Source organism: Pseudophryne corroboree, chromosome 8 (assembly GCF_028390025.1).
Source record: "Pseudophryne corroboree isolate aPseCor3 chromosome 8, aPseCor3.hap2, whole genome shotgun sequence".
Lineage (NCBI taxonomy): Eukaryota > Metazoa > Chordata > Amphibia > Anura > Myobatrachidae > Pseudophryne > Pseudophryne corroboree.
In genome coordinates, this window is record NC_086451.1 from 19,348,658 (window position 1) to 19,365,779 (window position 17,122).

The 17,122-nt window shown below is 50.2% G+C and overlaps 1 protein-coding gene across 1 annotated transcript in view; it reads left to right on the plus strand.

The window, feature by feature from the left end:
* Window positions 1-1,133: 1,133 nt before the first annotated feature.
* Window positions 1,134-17,122, plus strand: part of PSMD5 (proteasome 26S subunit, non-ATPase 5) — a 37,923-nt gene continuing 21,934 nt past the window's right edge. The window contains exons 1-4 of the mRNA XM_063935989.1: window positions 1,134-1,392; window positions 2,222-2,366; window positions 3,975-4,088; window positions 16,744-16,872. Of these exons, the coding sequence (XP_063792059.1) occupies window positions 1,220-1,392; window positions 2,222-2,366; window positions 3,975-4,088; window positions 16,744-16,872 (561 nt within the window). The 5' untranslated portion in view covers window positions 1,134-1,219. The remainder of the gene's footprint in view (window positions 1,393-2,221; window positions 2,367-3,974; window positions 4,089-16,743; window positions 16,873-17,122) is intronic.

Consider the following 17,122-nt stretch of genomic DNA (forward strand, 5'->3'; position numbering starts at 1 on the left):
AAAGCTCTGATTGCATCATCAAACACCCCCCACTTCACTTAGGCATACAGAGTCTTTGAAAGCCCTGAGAAATTTGTGAGTATTTAAATGAGGCCCATTATCAGTAAGCAGCTTTAGGAAGCATACGCTGCTCCTCACCTCTCGGGTGGGAATTCAAGTGTTTTGCGCGCTGTCAGTCACTAGATGGCGCCTGACAGAGCTATTCACGTGTTGCGTTCCGTTCGAGAGCGCACAACCACCGGAGCTGAAATGACTGTTTTGTTGTTCTGTCATTTTGAGGGGTGGGTAACTAATGGGTTATACATGTTCAATAGTGAGTGTCCAGGTGGAGTATAATGCAGAATCAGAGGATGTAGCAGGAACGCATAGGGGGCTGTTTGTTTCAGCTTCTGTTTACTCTGGAGCAGGATACTGAACCTCTGCCAGTGTAGTAGGTACAAACATATGTCTGTAAACCTGCAACGGCCTTAATAAAGAAAGGCTGCATTCATCCATATGGCAGCAGCTCCGGAACAGTCAGGGCCTGGCACCACAAGTGTCTACTATATACCGAGTCTTTCCGTTGCCTCATATACTGCAAATAGGAAGCTGTCTACAATAAGGGATCTGGTCGTTAGGTCGACAGTAAATAGGTCGACACTGTCTAGGTCGACCACTATTGGTCAACAGTAAGTCGGTCGACAGGGTTTCTAGGTCGATAGGGACTCTAGGTCGACATGACAAAAGGTCGACATGAGTTTTTCACATTTTTTTTTTTCAATTTTTTGAACTTTTTCATGCTTTACAATCCACGTAGACTACGACTGGGAATAGTAACCTTGCCCGAAGCATGGCGAGCAAAGCCAGTGCGCTAATTGGGGTTCCCCGTCACTGTACGGAGAAAACGACACCCAAAAAAGTAAAAAAACAACTCATTTCGACCTTTTCTAATGTCGACCTAGAGTCCCTGTCGACCTAGAAACCATGTCGACCTGCTTACTGTCGACCAGTAGTGGTCGACCTAGACACTGTCGACCTAATTCTAATCTACCTAACATACCACACCCCTGCAGATTGTGGGAGCTGTGGGTCTGTCCTTCTGACACCCAGAAGAGACTACAACTCCCACAATGCCCTAGTACAGTGTGCCGCCCAGCGGGAACGGGGAGCGAGCGCAGTCTCGCGCCGGTCTCATGATCTCGCGAGAGCAGCAGGGACAGGCTGCAGCAGCTTCGGCAAGATGGCGGCGGCCATAGAGGATATGCTGGCTGCTCTGCCGGGACTTGGGGAGCCCACGGAGGAGCTGAGGAAGCTGAAGACTGCGGTCCTGGCCCTGCCCCTGAGCGTCCTGAGGGAGAGGGCCCCGCAGCTCCGCCTGGGGCCCCTCTTCTCCCTGATGAACGTGGCTGACAGGTGAGAGGCGCCCCCAGCGCTCAGACACATGACAGCGGTGTGTAGTGTGTGATATAGTGTGTGTGAGATACAGTGTGTGAGTGTGATACATTGTGTGTGTGATACATTGTGTGTGTGTGTGTGTGTGTGATACAGTGTGTGTGTGTGTGAGTGAGATACATTGTGTGTGTGTGATACATTGTGTGTGTGTGTGATACATTGTGTGTGTGTGTGATACATTGTGTGTGTGTGATACATTGTGTGTGTGTGTGTGTGTGTGTGATACAGTGTGTGTGTGTGTGTGTGTGTGTGACACAGTGTGTGTTAGTGTGTGTGTGAGTGATAGTGTGTGTGTGATACAGTGTGTGAGTGATACAGTGTGTGTGTGTGATACAGTGTGTGTGATAGTGTGTGTGTGTGATACAGTGTGTGAGTGATACAGTGTGTGTGTGTGTGTGTGTGTGTGTGATAGTGTCTGTGTCATATGTGTGTGTGTGTGTGTGTGTGTGTGTGTCATATGGTGTGTGTGTAAGAGTGTGTAAGATACAGTGTCTGTGTCATACAGTGTGTGTGTGTTAGTGTGTAAGATAGTGTGTCATACAATGTTGTGTGTGTGTCATACAGTGTGTAAGATAGTGTGTGTGTGCGTGTTACAGTGTGTCATACAGTGTGTAAGATACAGTGTGTGTGCGTGTTAGTGTGTGTGTGTCATACAATGTTGTGTGTGTCATACAGTGTGTAAGATACAGTGTGTGTGTGTGTGTCATACAATGTTGTGTGTGTGTCATACAGTGTGTAAGATACAGTGTGTGTGTGATACGGTGTGTGTGATGGGTTGCTGTCATTACAGGGAGCAGGCTGCTGTGTGTGTGGCCATATTGGAGCGACTGCTGCAGGCTATGGATCCCATTCATGTCGCCAGGACTTATCAGGAGGAACTGAGAAGAGGGCTGTACCATGCTGATGATGCTGTGAAGCTCCTGGCTATATCACAGGTGCGTGTGGCCTGGGGAGCAGTGCTTGTGGCAGGAGATCAGTGTGTGTGTGTGACCTGGTACCCGCGGGAACGCTGTGTATGGTCGGGGTCAGGTGTGTGTGTGTGAGTGACCTGGTACCCACGGGAACGCTGTGTATGGTCGGGGTCAGGTGTGTGTGTGTGGTCGGGGAGCTGGGGGACAGGTGCGTGTGTGTGACCTGGTACCCGCGGGAACGCTGTGTGTGGTCGGGGTCAGGTGTGTGTGGTCAGGGTCCTGGGGGACAGATGCGTGTGTGAGACCTGGTACCCACGGGTACGCTGTGTGTGGTCGGGGTCAGGTGTGTGTGTATGGTCGGGGAGTTGGGGGACAGGTGCGTGTGTGTGACCTAGTACCCGCGGGTACGCTGTGTGTGGTCGGGGACCTGTGGGACAGGTGTGTATGGTCGGGGTCAGGTGCGTGTGTAGTCGGGGGCCTGGGGGACAGGTGCGTGTGTGGTTGGGGGCCTGGAGGACAGGTGCGTGTGTGTGGTCGGGGGCCTGGGGGACAGGTGCGTGTGTGTGTTCGGGGGCCTGGGGGACAGGTGCGTATGTGTGGTTGGGGGCCTGGGGGACAGGTGCGTATGTGTGGTTGGGGGCCTGGGGGACAGGTGCGTATGTGTGGTTGGGGGCCTGGGGGACAGGTGCGTGCGTGTGGTCGGGGGCCTGGTGGACAGGTGCGTGTGTGTGGTCGGGGGCCTGGTGGACAGGTGCGTGTGTGTGGTCGGGGGCCTGGGGGACAGGTGCGTGTGTGTGGTCGGGGGCCTGGGGGACAGGTGCGCGTGTGGTCGGGGGCCTGGGGGACAGGTGCGCGTGTGGTCGGGGGCCTGGGGGACAGGTGCGCGTGTGGTCGGGGGCCTGGGGGACAGGTGCGCGTGTGGTCGGGGGACAGGTCACATGTGGTCGGGGGCCTGGGGGACAGGTGCGCGTGTGGTCGGGGAGCTGGGGGACAGGTGTATGCGTGTGGCCAGGGATCTGAGGGAACGGTGTGGGGGACAGCTGTGGACTGTAGCACAAGTGTTGGGTAGGGAACCCAGGTCAGGTGTATGTGGGTGTGGAGCATGGAATGGGCTCAGTGGCCAACTGATAGAGCCAAAATGTAAATATAGACACTTGGAGCGGTACTGGATCATACTGACAATTGTGTGACCTCCTGATATATCACAGGTACTGTGTGGTCTTGGGGGTCTCGCGGCAGTGAAAGATGCCCCTGGCTGTGTTGCAGGTGGGGGAGTGGGTGACGAGTGTGGCTTGGAGAGTTGCCAGTCCTCATTACTGGGTTGTTAGGGGTGATCTGGGAAGGTTTGGTAAAGGTCTTGGATGTATCACATGTATATTTGGTGTATGCAGTGGGAGGGTGGGTCACTGGAAAAGGGATACAGCTTTCTGCATCAACATTTACACTAATGTGTAATAACTGAAAAGCAGAAATTATATTAATATATCCTGATCTCTCTGGATAATGTTTATCTATTACAGCAACTCTTTTGAAGTGACTTATTTATAATTTATATAGGACTGGAGGTCCCTGGAATTACTGTTATTACATGACTTATTGATAAGACCTAATGCTGAGCTCTTCTCCTTGTAGGTTGGGAGAATTGTGGAATGTTCTGAGGCAATAACAGAGATCGTGAACAGCTTGGACCTGCTGAGGCAGATCATCCTGTGTATCGGAGGGGAGAAGATCGCTGTAGCTAAGGAGGTGCGCTAACTGTCATGTGATATTGCCGTTCTGGAGATTACGCCGGAGGAATCGCTGTAACTGTTGAGAATCCGATGAGAGTTATGGGTTATGTCTCTATAAACACAAGCACTGGGTCGGCAGAGCTAGCGCTTCATGTAGAGAAGCTGGGAGCAGACAGTGCGTTTGGGATATATACCCTTACTTAGGGGTCTATTTATGAAGCAGTGAAAAGTGTGGAGGAGTGAGCCAGTGGAGAAGTTGCCCATGGCAACCAATCAGCATTGAAGTAACATTTATAATTTGCATACTATACAATTGTACGGAGCAGCTGATTGGTTGCCATGGGCAACTTCTCCACAGGTTCACTTCTCCAATCTATTCACTGTTTCATGAATAGACCCCTCAATGAGTCACCTCACTCGGAGCCAGTACTGTGTTGGAGAATAACACTTCTGGGCTTCTGTAAGTGTAACACAACTTGATAACATACAGTGTGCAGAGGCATATACTTCTGTCCAAGACAGATCTGGGCAATCGGCGTCCTCGCCTCCTCACCCGCTAGGGTGGCTACCAAATAATCTCTCAGAAGACTATATGGTCCTGGATTTGTCATATTCCAGATGTGATCCTGACTTATATAGTTGGTCCAACCGTTATTATTGTTACTAGTAATGGGACCCACTAGTAATGGGACCCCGCATATGCTGTATCACCTCCATCGTGTAGAAATGACTTCCCAGTTGCGATTTGAAGCATCTTATTTGGGCCAAAGACCTTCCTAGAGTTATGTTGGGTACACACTATGCAATATGTGTCCTAGTCGGATGCAACAATACATTGTGCACCCCATACACACTGCACGATCCGGTGTACGATGGCGCCATGTATCGTTACAGCTTGTATGTAATGGGTTAGGTACGGGATTCCAGCAGTTAGGTCGACGGTCGGAATACCGACCCCGGCATTCCGACTGCCGTAATCTCCACAGGGGCGTGAAAATAAACTAACCTTCCCCCTAACCCTCCCGCTTTCCCTTGTGGCGCCCGGGAACCATTCTACTGCTAAGCCCGCCCCCCCTGCCCGGGCAATAGGAGTTCGGGGAGTGGGCTAAACTCCATAATGGAGTATACTGATTCCTGGGCGGTCCCTGGGGAATCAATCAGTAGTATACCCGGAATTCTTTAGGGGTTGTCAGTGCTGGCTAGCCCGGAAGATTTCCGGACAAACCACTGGAGGGGTTAAATAGGTTTGCATTGTCGGATGACTGAAACATTCTCCCAGGATGATTATTTTCAGACCATAGATTTGAAAGTAATTTCTCTAACGTCCTAGTGGATGCTGGGGACTCCGTCAGGACCATGGGGAATAGCGGCTCCGCAGGAGACAGGGCACAAAAAAGTAAGCTTTTAGGATCACATGGTGTGTACTGGCTCCTCCCCCTATGACCCTCCTCCAAGCCTCAGTTAGGTTTTTGTGCCCGTCCGAGCAGGGTGCAATCTAGGTGGCTCTCCTAAAGAGCTGCTTAGAAAAAGTTTTTAGGTTTTTTATTTTCAGTGAGTCCTGCTGGCAACAGGCTCACTGCATCGAGGGACTTAGGGGAGAGAATTTCAACTCACCTGCGTGCAGGATGGATTGGAGTCTTAGGCTACTGGACACATAGCTCCAGAGGGAGTCGGAACACAGGTCTCACCCTGGGGTTCGTCCCGGAGCCGCGCCGCCGACCCCCCTTACAGATGCTGAAGATTGAAGGTCCGGAAACAGGCGGCAGAAGGCTCTTCAGTCTTCATGAAGGTAGCGCACAGCACTGCAGCTGTGCGCCATTGTTGTCACACACTTCACACCAAACGGTCACGGAGGGTGCAGGGCGCTGCTGGAGGCGCCCTGGGCAGCAATATTTAATACCTTTAGGGCAAAAGAATACATCACATATAGCCATTTAGGCTATATGTATGTATTTAACCCATGCCAGATATCTAAAACTCCGGGAGAAAAGCCCGCCGAAAAGGGGGCGGGGCTTATTCTCCTCAGCACACGGCGCCATTTTCCTGCTCAGCTCCGCTGTGAGGAAAGCTCCCAGGACTCTCCCCTGCACTGCACTACAGAAACAGGGTAAAACAGAGAGGGGGGGCACCTTTTGGCGATATTTTGATATATTTAAGCTGCTATAAGGAACAACACTTATATAAGGTTGTTACCATATATATTATAGCGCTTGGGTGTGTGCTGGCAAACTCTCCCTCTGTCTCCCCAAAGGGCTAGTGGGGTCCTGTCTTCGATAAGAGCATTCCCTGTGTGTCTGCTGTGTGTCGGTACGTGTGTGTCGACATGTATGAGGACGATGTTGGTGTGGAGGCGGAGCAATTGCCGGTAATGGTGATGTCACCCCCTAGGGAGTCGACACCGGAATGGATGGCTTTAATTATGGAATTACGTGATAATGTTAGCACGCTGCAAAAGTCAGTTGACGACATGAGACGGCCGGAAAACCAGTTAGTACCTGCCCAGGCGTCTCAGGCACCGTCAGGGGCTGTAAAACGTCCCTTACCTCAGTCAGTCGACACAGGTACCGACACAGATGAATCTAGTGTCGACGGTGAAGAAACAAACGTATTTTCCAATAGGGCCACACGTTATATGATCACGGCAATGAAAGAGGCTTTGCATATCTCTGATACTGCAGGTACCTCAAAAAGGGGTATTATGTGGGGTGTGAAAAAACTACCTGTAGTTTTTCCAGAATCAGAGGAATTGAATGACGTGTGTGATGAAGCGTGGGTTAACCCAGATAGAAAACTGCTAATTTCTAAGAAGTTATTGGCACTATACTCCTTCCCACCAGAGGTTAGGGCGCGCTGGGAAACACCCCCTAGGGTGGATAAGGCGCTCACACGCTTATCAAAACAAGTGGCGTTGCCGTCTCCTGATACGGCCGCCCTCAAGGATCCAGCTGATAGGAGGCTGGAAACTACCCTGAAGAGTATATACACACATACTGGGGTTATACTGCGACCAGCAATAGCCTCAGCCTGGATGTGCAGTGCTGGGGTGGTGTGGTCGGATTCCCTGACTGAAAATATTGATACCCTGGATAGGGACAGTATTTTATTGACTTTAGAGCAATTAAAGGATGCTTTTCTTTATATGCGAGATGCTCAGAGGGATATTTGCACTCTGGCATCGAGAGTAAGTGCGATGTCCATATCTGCCAGAAGAAGTTTATGGACGCGACAGTGGTCAGGTGATGCGGATTCCAAACGGCATATGGAAGTATTGCCGTATAAAGGGGAGGAATTGTTTGGCGTCGGTCTATCAGATCTGGTGGCCACGGCAACTGCCGGGAAATCCACCTTTTTACCTCAGACCCCCTCCCAACAGAAAAAGACACCGTCTTTTCAGCCGCAGTCCTTTCGGTCCTATAAGAACAAGCGGGCAAAAGGACAGTCATATCTGCCCCGAGGCAGAGGAAAGGGTAAGAGAGGGCAGCAAGCAGCTCCTTCCCAGGAACAGAAGCCCTCCCCGGTTTCTGCAAAGCCCTCAGCATGACGCTGGGGCTGTACAAGCGGACTCAGGGGCGGTGGGGGGTCGACTAAAGATTTTCAGCACACAGTGGGCTCGCTCACAGGTGGACCCTTGGATCCTGCAAGTAGTATCTCAGGGTTACAAGTTGGAATTCGAAAAGTCTCCCCCTCGCCGGTTCCTAAAGTCTGCTTTACCAACGTCTCCCTCAGAAAGGGCGACGGTATTGGAAGCCATTCACAAGCTGTATTCTCAGCAGGTGATAGTCAAGGTACCCCTCCTACAACAGGGAGAGGGGTATTATTCCACACTATTTGTGGTACCGAAGCCGGACGGTTCGGTAAGACCTATTCTAAATCTGAAATCCTTGAACCTGTACATACAGAAATTCAAGTTCAAGATGGAGTCACTCAGAGCAGTGATAGCGAATCTGGAAGAAGGGGACTTCATGGTGTCCCTGGACATAAAAGATTCTTATCTGCATGTCCCAATTTACCCTTCACACCAAGGGTATCTCAGGTTCGTGATACAAAACTGTCATTATCAGTTTCAAACGCTGCCGTTTGGTTTGTCCACGGCACCTCGGGTCTTTACCAAGGTAATGGCCGAAATGATGGTTCTTCTACGAAGAAAAGGCGTATTAATTATCCCTTACTTGGACGATCTCCTGATAAGGGCAAGGTCCAGAGAACAGCTGGAAGTCGGAGTAGCACTAACTCAAGTAGTGCTTCAACAACACGGGTGGATTTTGAATCTTCCAAAATCTCAATTGACCCCGACGACACGTCTGCTGTTCCTGGGAATGATTCTGGACACTGTTCAGAAAAAGGTGTTTCTCCCGGAGGAGAAAGCAAGGGAATTATCCGAACTTGTCAGGAACCTTCTAAAACCAGGAAATGTGTCAGTACATCAATGCACAAGAGTCCTGGGAAAGATGGTGGCTTCTTACGAAGCAATTCCATTCGGCAGATTCCACGCACGAATATTTCAGTGGGATCTGCTGGACAAATGGTCCGGATCGCATCTGCACATGCATCAGCGGATAACACTGTCACCAAAAACAAGGGTGTCTCTTCTGTGGTGGTTGCAGAGTGCCCATCTGTTAGAGGGCCGCAGATTCGGCATACAGGACTGGGTCCTGGTGACTACGGATGCCAGCCTACGAGGCTGGGGAGCAGTCACACAGGGAAGAAACTTCCAGGGCGTGTGGTCAAACCTGGAGACGTCTCTTCACATAAATATACTGGAGCTAAGAGCGATCTACAATGCTCTAAGCCTGGCAAAACCGCTGCTTCAGGGTCAGCCGGTGTTGATCCAGTCGGACAACATCACGGCAGTCGCCCACGTAAACAGACAAGGCGGCACGAGAAGCAGAAGAGCAATGACAGAAGCTGCAAGGATTCTTCGCTGGGCGGAAAATCATGTCATAGCACTGTCAGCAGTGTTCATTCCGGGAGTGGACAACTGGGAAGCAGACTTCCTCAGCAGACACGATCTTCACCCGGGAGAGTGGGGACTTCATCCAGAAGTCTTCCACATGATTGTGAACCGTTGGGAAAAACCAAAGGTGGACATGATGGCATCTCGCCTCAACAAGAAACTAGACAGATATTGCGCCAGGTCAAGAGACCCTCAGGCAATAGCTGTGGACGCTCTGGTAACACCGTGGGTGTACCAGTCCGTGTATGTGTTTCCTCCTCTGCCTCTCATACCAAAGGTACTGAGAATTATACGGCTACGGGGAGTAAGAACAATACTCGTGGCTCCTGATTGGCCAAGGAGGACTTGGTACCCGGAACTTCAAGAGATGCTCACGGAAGAGCCGTGGCCTCTACCCTTAAGAAGGGATCTGCTTCAGCAGGGACCTTGTATGTTCCAAGACTTACCGCGACTGCGTTTGACGGCATGGCGGTTGAACGCCGGATTCTAAAAGAAAAGGGCATTCCAGAGGAAGTCATTCCTACGTTGATTAAAGCCAGGAAGGAAGTGACCGCACAACATTATCACCGCATTTGGAGAAAATATGTTGCGTGGTGTGAGGCCAAGAAGGCCCCAACGGAAGAATTTCAATTGGGTCGATTCCTACATTTCCTGCAGGCAGGATTGTCTATGGGCCTCAAATTGGGGTCTATTAAGGTTCAAATTTCGGCCTTATCGATTTTCTTCCAGAAAGAATTGGCTTCAGTGCCTGAAGTACAAACTTTTGTAAAAGGTGTACTACATATACAGCCCCCGATTGTGCCTCCAGTGGCACCGTGGGATCTAAACGTAGTTTTGGATTTTCTTAAATCCCATTGGTTTGAGCCTCTCAAATCGGTAGATTTGAAGTATCTTACATGGAAAGTAACCATGCTACTGGCCCTGGCTTCAGCCAGGAGAGTATCAGAATTGGCGGCTTTATCGTACAAAAGCCCATATCTGATTTTCCATTCGGACAGGGCAGAACTGCGGACACGTCCTCAGTTTCTCCCTAAGGTGGTTTCGGCTTTTCACTTGAACCAACCTATTGTGGTGCCTGCGGCTACTAGCGACTTGGAGGATTCCAAGTTGCTGGATGTTGTCAGGGCCCTGAAAATATATACTTCCAGGACGGCTGGAGTCAGAAAATCTGACTCGTTGTTTATCCTGTATGCACCCAATAAGATGGGTGCTCCTGCGTCTAAGCAGACGATTGCTCGTTGGATCTGTAGCACAATCCAACTTGCACATTCTGTGGCAGGCCTGCCACAGCCTAAATCTGTAAATGCCCACTCCACAAGGAAGGTGGGCTCATCTTGGGCGGCTGCCCGAGGGGTCTCGGCATTACAACTTTGCCGAGCAGCTACGTGGTCAGGGGAGAACACGTTTGTAAAATTTTACAAATTTGATACTCTGGCTAAAGAGGACCTGGAGTTTTCTCATTCGGTGCTGCAGAGTCATCCGCACTCTCCCGCCCGTTTGGGAGCTTTGGTATAATCCCCATGGTCCTGACGGAGTCCCCAGCATCCACTAGGACGTTAGAGAAAATAAGAATTTACTTACCGATAATTCTATTTCTCGTAGTCCGTAGTGGATGCTGGGCGCCCATCCCAAGTGCGGATTGTCTGCAATACTTGTACATAGTTATTGTTACAAAAATCGGGTTATTATTGTTGTGAGCCATCTTTTTAGAGGCTACTTCGTTGTTATCATACTGTTAACTGGGTTCAAATCACAAGTTGTACGGTGTGATTGGTGTGGCTGGTATGAGTCTTACCCGGGATTCAAGATCCTTCCTTATTATGTACGCTCGTCCGGGCACAGTACCTAACTGAGGCTTGGAGGAGGGTCATAGGGGGAGGAGCCAGTACACCATGTGATCCTAAAAGCTTACTTTTTGTGCCCTGTCTCCTGCGGAGCCGCTATTCCCCATGGTCCTGACGGAGTCCCCGGCATCCACTACGGACTACGAGAAATAGAATTATCGGTAAGTAAATTCTTATTTTCTCTGATGTCCTAAGTGGATGCTGGGACTCCGTAAGAGACTGGGCACAACTAAAAGAAAGCTTTTGGTCTAACTGGTGTGCACTGGCTCCTCCCTCTATGACTCTCGTCCGTTAGAATCTTGTGCCCGGCTGAGCTGGATGCACACTAGGGGCTCTCCTGAGCTCCTAGAAAAGAAAGTATATTTTAGGTTTTTTATTTTCAGTGAGATCTGCTGGCAAAAGACTCACTGCTACGAGGGACTAAGGGGAGAAGAAGCGAACCTACCTGCTTGCAGCTAGCTTGGGCTTCTTAGGCTACTGGACACCATTAGCTCCAGAGGGATCGAACACAGGGCCCGACCTCGATCGTCCGGTCCCGGAGCCGCGCCGCCGTCCCCCTTACAGAGCCAGAAGCATGAAGATGGTCCTGAAAATCGGCGGCAGAAGACTTCGGTCTTCAACAAGGTAGCGCACAGCACTGCAGCTGTGCGCCATTGCTCCTCATGCACACCTCACACTCCGGTCACTGATGGGTGCAGGGCGCTGGGGGGGGTGCCCTGAGCAGCAATATTAACACCTTGGCTGGCAAATAATCACAATATATAGTCCCAGAGGCTATATATGTGAAAAATACCCCTGCCAGGATCCATAAAAAAGCGGGAGAAAGTCCACCGAAAAAGGGGCAGGGCTATCTCCCTCAGCACACTGGCGCCATTTTTCCCTCACAGCTCCGCTGGAAGGATCGCACCCAGGCTCTCCCCTGCAGTTTCAAGACTACAATGGGTAAAAAAGAGAGGGGGGCACTAAATTTAGGCGCAGCAGTATATATATATATATATATATATATATATATATATATATATATATAAGCAGCTATAAGGGAAAATCACTCAGTTATAGTGTTCATCCCTGTGTTATATAGCGCTCTGGTGTGTGCTGGCATACTCTCTCTCTGTCTCCCCAAAGGTCTTTGTGGGGTCCTGTCCTCTGTCAGAGCATTCCCTGTGTGTGCGCGGTGTGTCGGTACGGCTGTGTCGACATGTTTGATGAGGAGCCTTATGTGGAGGCGGAGCAGATGCCGATAAATGTGATGTCACCCCCTGCGGGGCCGACACCTGAGTGGATGGTTATGTGGAAGGAATTACGCGACAGTGTCGACTCCTTACATAAAAGGTTTGACGACATACCAAATATGGGACAGCCGGCTTCTCAGCCTGTGCCTGCCCAGGCGTCTCAAAAGTCATCAGGGGCTCTAAAACGCCCGCTACCTCAGATGGCAGACACAGATGTCGACACGGATACTGACTCCAGTGTCGACGACGATGAGACTAATGTAACTTCCAATAGGGCCACACGTTACATGATTGAGGCTATGAAAAATGTGTTGCACATTTCTGATGTTACCCCAGGAACCACAAAAAAGGGTATTATGTTTGGAGAGAAAAAACTACCAGTAGTTTTTCCTCCATCTGAGGAATTAAATGAAGTGTGTGAAGAAGCGTGGGCTTCCCCCTATAAGAAACTGGTAATTTCTAAAAGGTTACTAATGACGTACCCTTTCCCGCCAGAGGATAGGTCACGTTGGGAAACATCCCCTAGGGTGGATAAAGCGCTCACACGCTTGTCAAAGAAGGTGGCACTACCGTCTCCGGATACGGCCGCCCTAAAGGAGCCTGCTGATAGGAAGCAGGAGGCTATCCTGAAGTCTGTATATACACACACAGGTATTATACTTAGACCAGCTATTGCTTCAGCATGGATGTGCAGTGCTGCAGCTGCGTGGTCAGATTCCCTGTCGGAAAATATTGATACCCTAGACAGGGACAATATATTGCTAACCGTAGAGCATATTAAAGACGCAGTCTTATACATGAGAGATGCACAGAGGGATATTTGCCGGCTGGCATCTAAAATAAGTGCAATGTCCATTTCTGCCAGGAGAGGGTTATGGACTCGGCAGTGGACAGGTGATGCAGATTCTAAAAGGCACATGGAAGTTTTGCCTTATAAGGGTGAGGAGTTGTTCGGGGATGGTCTCTCGGACCTCGTTTTCACAGCAACAGCTGGGAAGTCAGCATTTTTACCCCATGTTCCCTCACAGCCAAAAGCACCGTATTATCAGGTACAGTCCTTTCGGCCCCATAAGGGCAAGCGGGTTAAAGGCGCGTCCTTTCTGCCCAGAGGCAGAGGTAGAGGGAAAAAGCTGCAGCATACAGCCAGTTCCCAGGAGCAAAAGTCCTCCCCCGCTTCCTCCAAGTCCACCGCATGACGCTGGGGCTCCACAGGCGGAGCCAGGTACGGTGGGGGCCCGTCTCAAACACTTCAGCAATCAGTGGGCTCGCTCACGGGTGGATCCCTGGATCCTTCAAGTAGTATCTCAGGGGTACAAGCTGGAATTCGAGATGTCTCCCCCCCGCCGTTTCCTCAAATCTGCCTTGCCAACAACTCCCTCAGGCAGGGAGGCAGTGCTAGAGGCAATTCACAAGCTGTATTCCCAGCAGGTGATAGTCAAGGTGCCCCTCCTTCAACAAGGACGGGGTTACTATTCCACAATGTTTGTGGTACCGAAACCGGACGGTTCGGTGAGACCCATTTTAAATTTGAAATCCTTGAACACATATATAAAAAAATTCAAGTTCAAGATGGAATCGCTCAGGGCGGTTATTGCAAGCCTGGACGAGGGGGATTACATGGTATCACTGGACATCAAGGATGCTTACCTGCATGTCCCCATTTACCATCCTCACCAGGAGTACCTCAGATTTGTGGTACAGGATTGTCATTACCAATTCCAGACGTTGCCGTTTGGTCTATCCACGGCTCCGAGGGTATTTACCAAGATAATGGCCGAAATGATGATACTCCTTCGAAAAAAGGGAGTTTTAATTATCCCGTACTTGGACGATCTCCTGATAAAGGCGAGGTCCAGGGAGCAGTTGTTGGTCGGGGTAGCACTATCTCGGGAGGTGCTACAACAGCACGGTTGGATTCTAAATATTCCAAAGTCACAGCTGGTCCCTACGACATGTCTACTGTTCCTGGGGATGGTTCTGGACACAGAACAGAAAAAAGTGTTTCTCCCGGAGGAGAAGGCCAAGGAGCTGTCATCTCTAGTCAGAGGCCTCCTAAAACCAAAACAGGTGTCGGTGCATCACTGCACGCGAGTCCTGGGAAAAATGGTAGCTTCCTACGAAGCAATTCCATTCGGCAGGTTCCATGCAAGAACTTTCAGTGGGACCTGTTGGACAAGTGGTCCGGATCGCATCTTCAGATGCATCGGCTGATAACCCTGTCTCCAAGGACCAGGGTGTCTCTGCTGTGGTGGCTGCAAAGTGCTCATCTTCAAGAGGGCCACAGATTCGGCATACAGGACTGGGTCCTGGTGACCACGGATGCCAGCCTTCGAGGCTGGGGGGCAGTCACACAGGGAAGAAACTTCCAAGGACTATGGTCAAGTCCGGAGACTTCCCTACACATAAATATTCTGGAACGGAGGGCCATTTTCAATGCCCTAAGTCAGGCAAAACCCCTGCTTCAAAACCAGCCGGTACTGATCAAGTCAGACAACATCACGGCAGTCGCCCAATAAAACCGACAGGGCGGCATAAGAAGCAGGACGGCGATGGCAGAATCCACAAGGATTCTCCGATGGGCGGAAAATCACGTGTTAGCACTGTCAGCAGTGTTCATTCCGGGAGTGGACAACTGGGAAGCAGACTTCCTCAGCAGGCACGACCTCCACCCGGGAGAGTGGGGACTTCATCCAGAAGTCTTCCAACTGATTGTAAACCGTTGGGAAAGGCCACAGGTGGACATGATGGCGTCCCGCCTAAACAGAAAGCTAGAAAGATATTGCGCCAGGTCAAGAGACCCTCAGGCGATAGCTGTGGACGCTCTAGTGACACCGTGGGTGTACCGGTCGGTTTGTGTTCCCTCCTCTTCCTCTCATACCCAAGGTACTGAGGATAATAAGGAGAAGAGGAGTAAGAACTATACTCATTGTTCTGGATTGGCCAAGAAGAGCTTGGTACCCGGAACTTCAAGAAATGATCTCAGAGGACCCATGGCCTCTGCCGCTCAGACAGGACCTGCTGCAGCAGGGGACCTGTCTGTTCCAAGACTTACTGCGGCTGCGTTTGACGGCATGGCGGTTGAACACCGGATCCTGAAGGAAAAGGGCATTCCGGAGGAAGTCATTCCTACGCTGATTAAAGCTAGGAAAGAAGTGACCGCAAACCATTATCACCGCATTTGGCGAAAATATGTTGCGTGGTGTGAGGCCAGGAAGGCCCCAACGGAGGAATTTCAGCTGGGCCGTTTTCTGCACTTCCTACAGTCAGGGGTGACTATGGGCCTAAAATTGGGTTCCATTAAGGTCCAGATTTCGGCTCTATCGATTTTCTTCCAGAGAGAACTGGCTTCACTACCTGAAGTTCAGACTTTTGTTAAGGGAGTGCTGCATATTCAGCCCCCTTTTGTGCCTCCAGTGGCACCTTGGGATCTCAACGTGGTGTTGGATTTCCTAAAGTCACATTGGTTTGAGCCACTTAAAACCATGGAATTAAAATATCTCACGTGGAAAGTGGTCATGCTGTTGGCCTTGGCTTCGGCCAGGCGTGTGTCAGAATTGGCGGCTTTGTCATGTAAAAGCCCTTATCTAATTTTCCATATGGATAGGGCAGAATTGAGGACTCGTCCCCAGTTTCTCCCTAAGGTGGTATCAGCTTTTCATTTGAACCAACCTATCGTGGTGCCTGCGGCTACTAAAGACTTGGAGGCTTCCAAGTTGTTGGACGTAGTCAGGCCCTGAAAATGTATGTTTCCAGGACAGCTAGTGTCAGGAAAACTGACTCGTTGTTTATCCTGTATGCACCCAACAAGCTGGGTGCTCCTGCTTCAAAGCAGACTATTGCTCGCTGGATCTGTAGTACGATTCAGCTTGCACATTCTGCGGCTGGACTGCCGCATCCTAAATCAGTGAAAGCCCATTCCACGAGGAAGGTGGGCTCTTCTTGGGCGGCTGCCCGAGGGGTCTCGGCTCTACAACTTTGCCGAGCAGCTACTTGGTCGGGGTCAAACACATTTGCTAAATTCTACAAGTTTGACACCCTGGCTGAGGAGGACCTAGAGTTTGCCCATTCGGTGCTGCAGAGTCATCCGCACTCTCCCGCCCGTTTGGGAGCTTTGGTATAATCCCCATGGTCCTTACGGAGTCCCAGCATCCACTTAGGACGTCAGAGAAAATAAGATTTTACTCACCGGTAAATCTATTTCTCGTAGTCCGTAGTGGATGCTGGGCGCCCATCCCAAGTGCGGATTGTCTGCAATACTTGTATATAGTTATTGTTTAACTAAAGGGTTATTGTTGAGCCATCTATTGAGAGGCTCAGTTATTGTTCATACTGTTAACTGGGTTTAGTATCATGAGTTATACGGTGTGATTGGTGTGACTGGTATGAGTCTTACCCGGGATTCAAAATCCTTCCTTACTGTGTCAGCTCTTCCGGGCACAGTATCCTGAGGTCTGGAGGAGGGTCATAGAGGGAGGAGCCAGTGCACACCAGTTAGACCAAAAGCTTTCTTTTAGTTGTGCCCAGTCTCCTGCGGAGCCGCTGTTCCCCATGGTCCTTACGGAGTCCCAGCATCCACTACGGACTACGAGAAATAGATTTACCGGTGAGTAAAATCTTATTTTCTATCCATTTGGTCTACAGGCAATTGTATCCCTTTCAAAAATCGCTCACACCACGTCCGGCTTAGATGTGCTGTTCGGGAGTAACTTGCTGTCAGACCTAAAGTCCGTTATGACGGTCAGCGATGTCGTGCGATACCGAGTATATGAGGTAAGAGAGAGCAATGATTTTGTGGGGTTTTTTTTTGTTGATGAAATTGCATCTTAGTTGCAATGCGATGCGGCCAGGAGACTGCGCTGAGTCATTAGATATGCAACACTTTTATATCCGTGTGCGACTGAGTCTGTTTACGGAGCAGATCAGAACTTTGTATGGAAAAAAGCTGCAGCTGCTACATTGTAGCATTTCATACGCAGAGTCAGAGACTCAGTCGCACACAGGTATAGAAGTGTCGGATGGC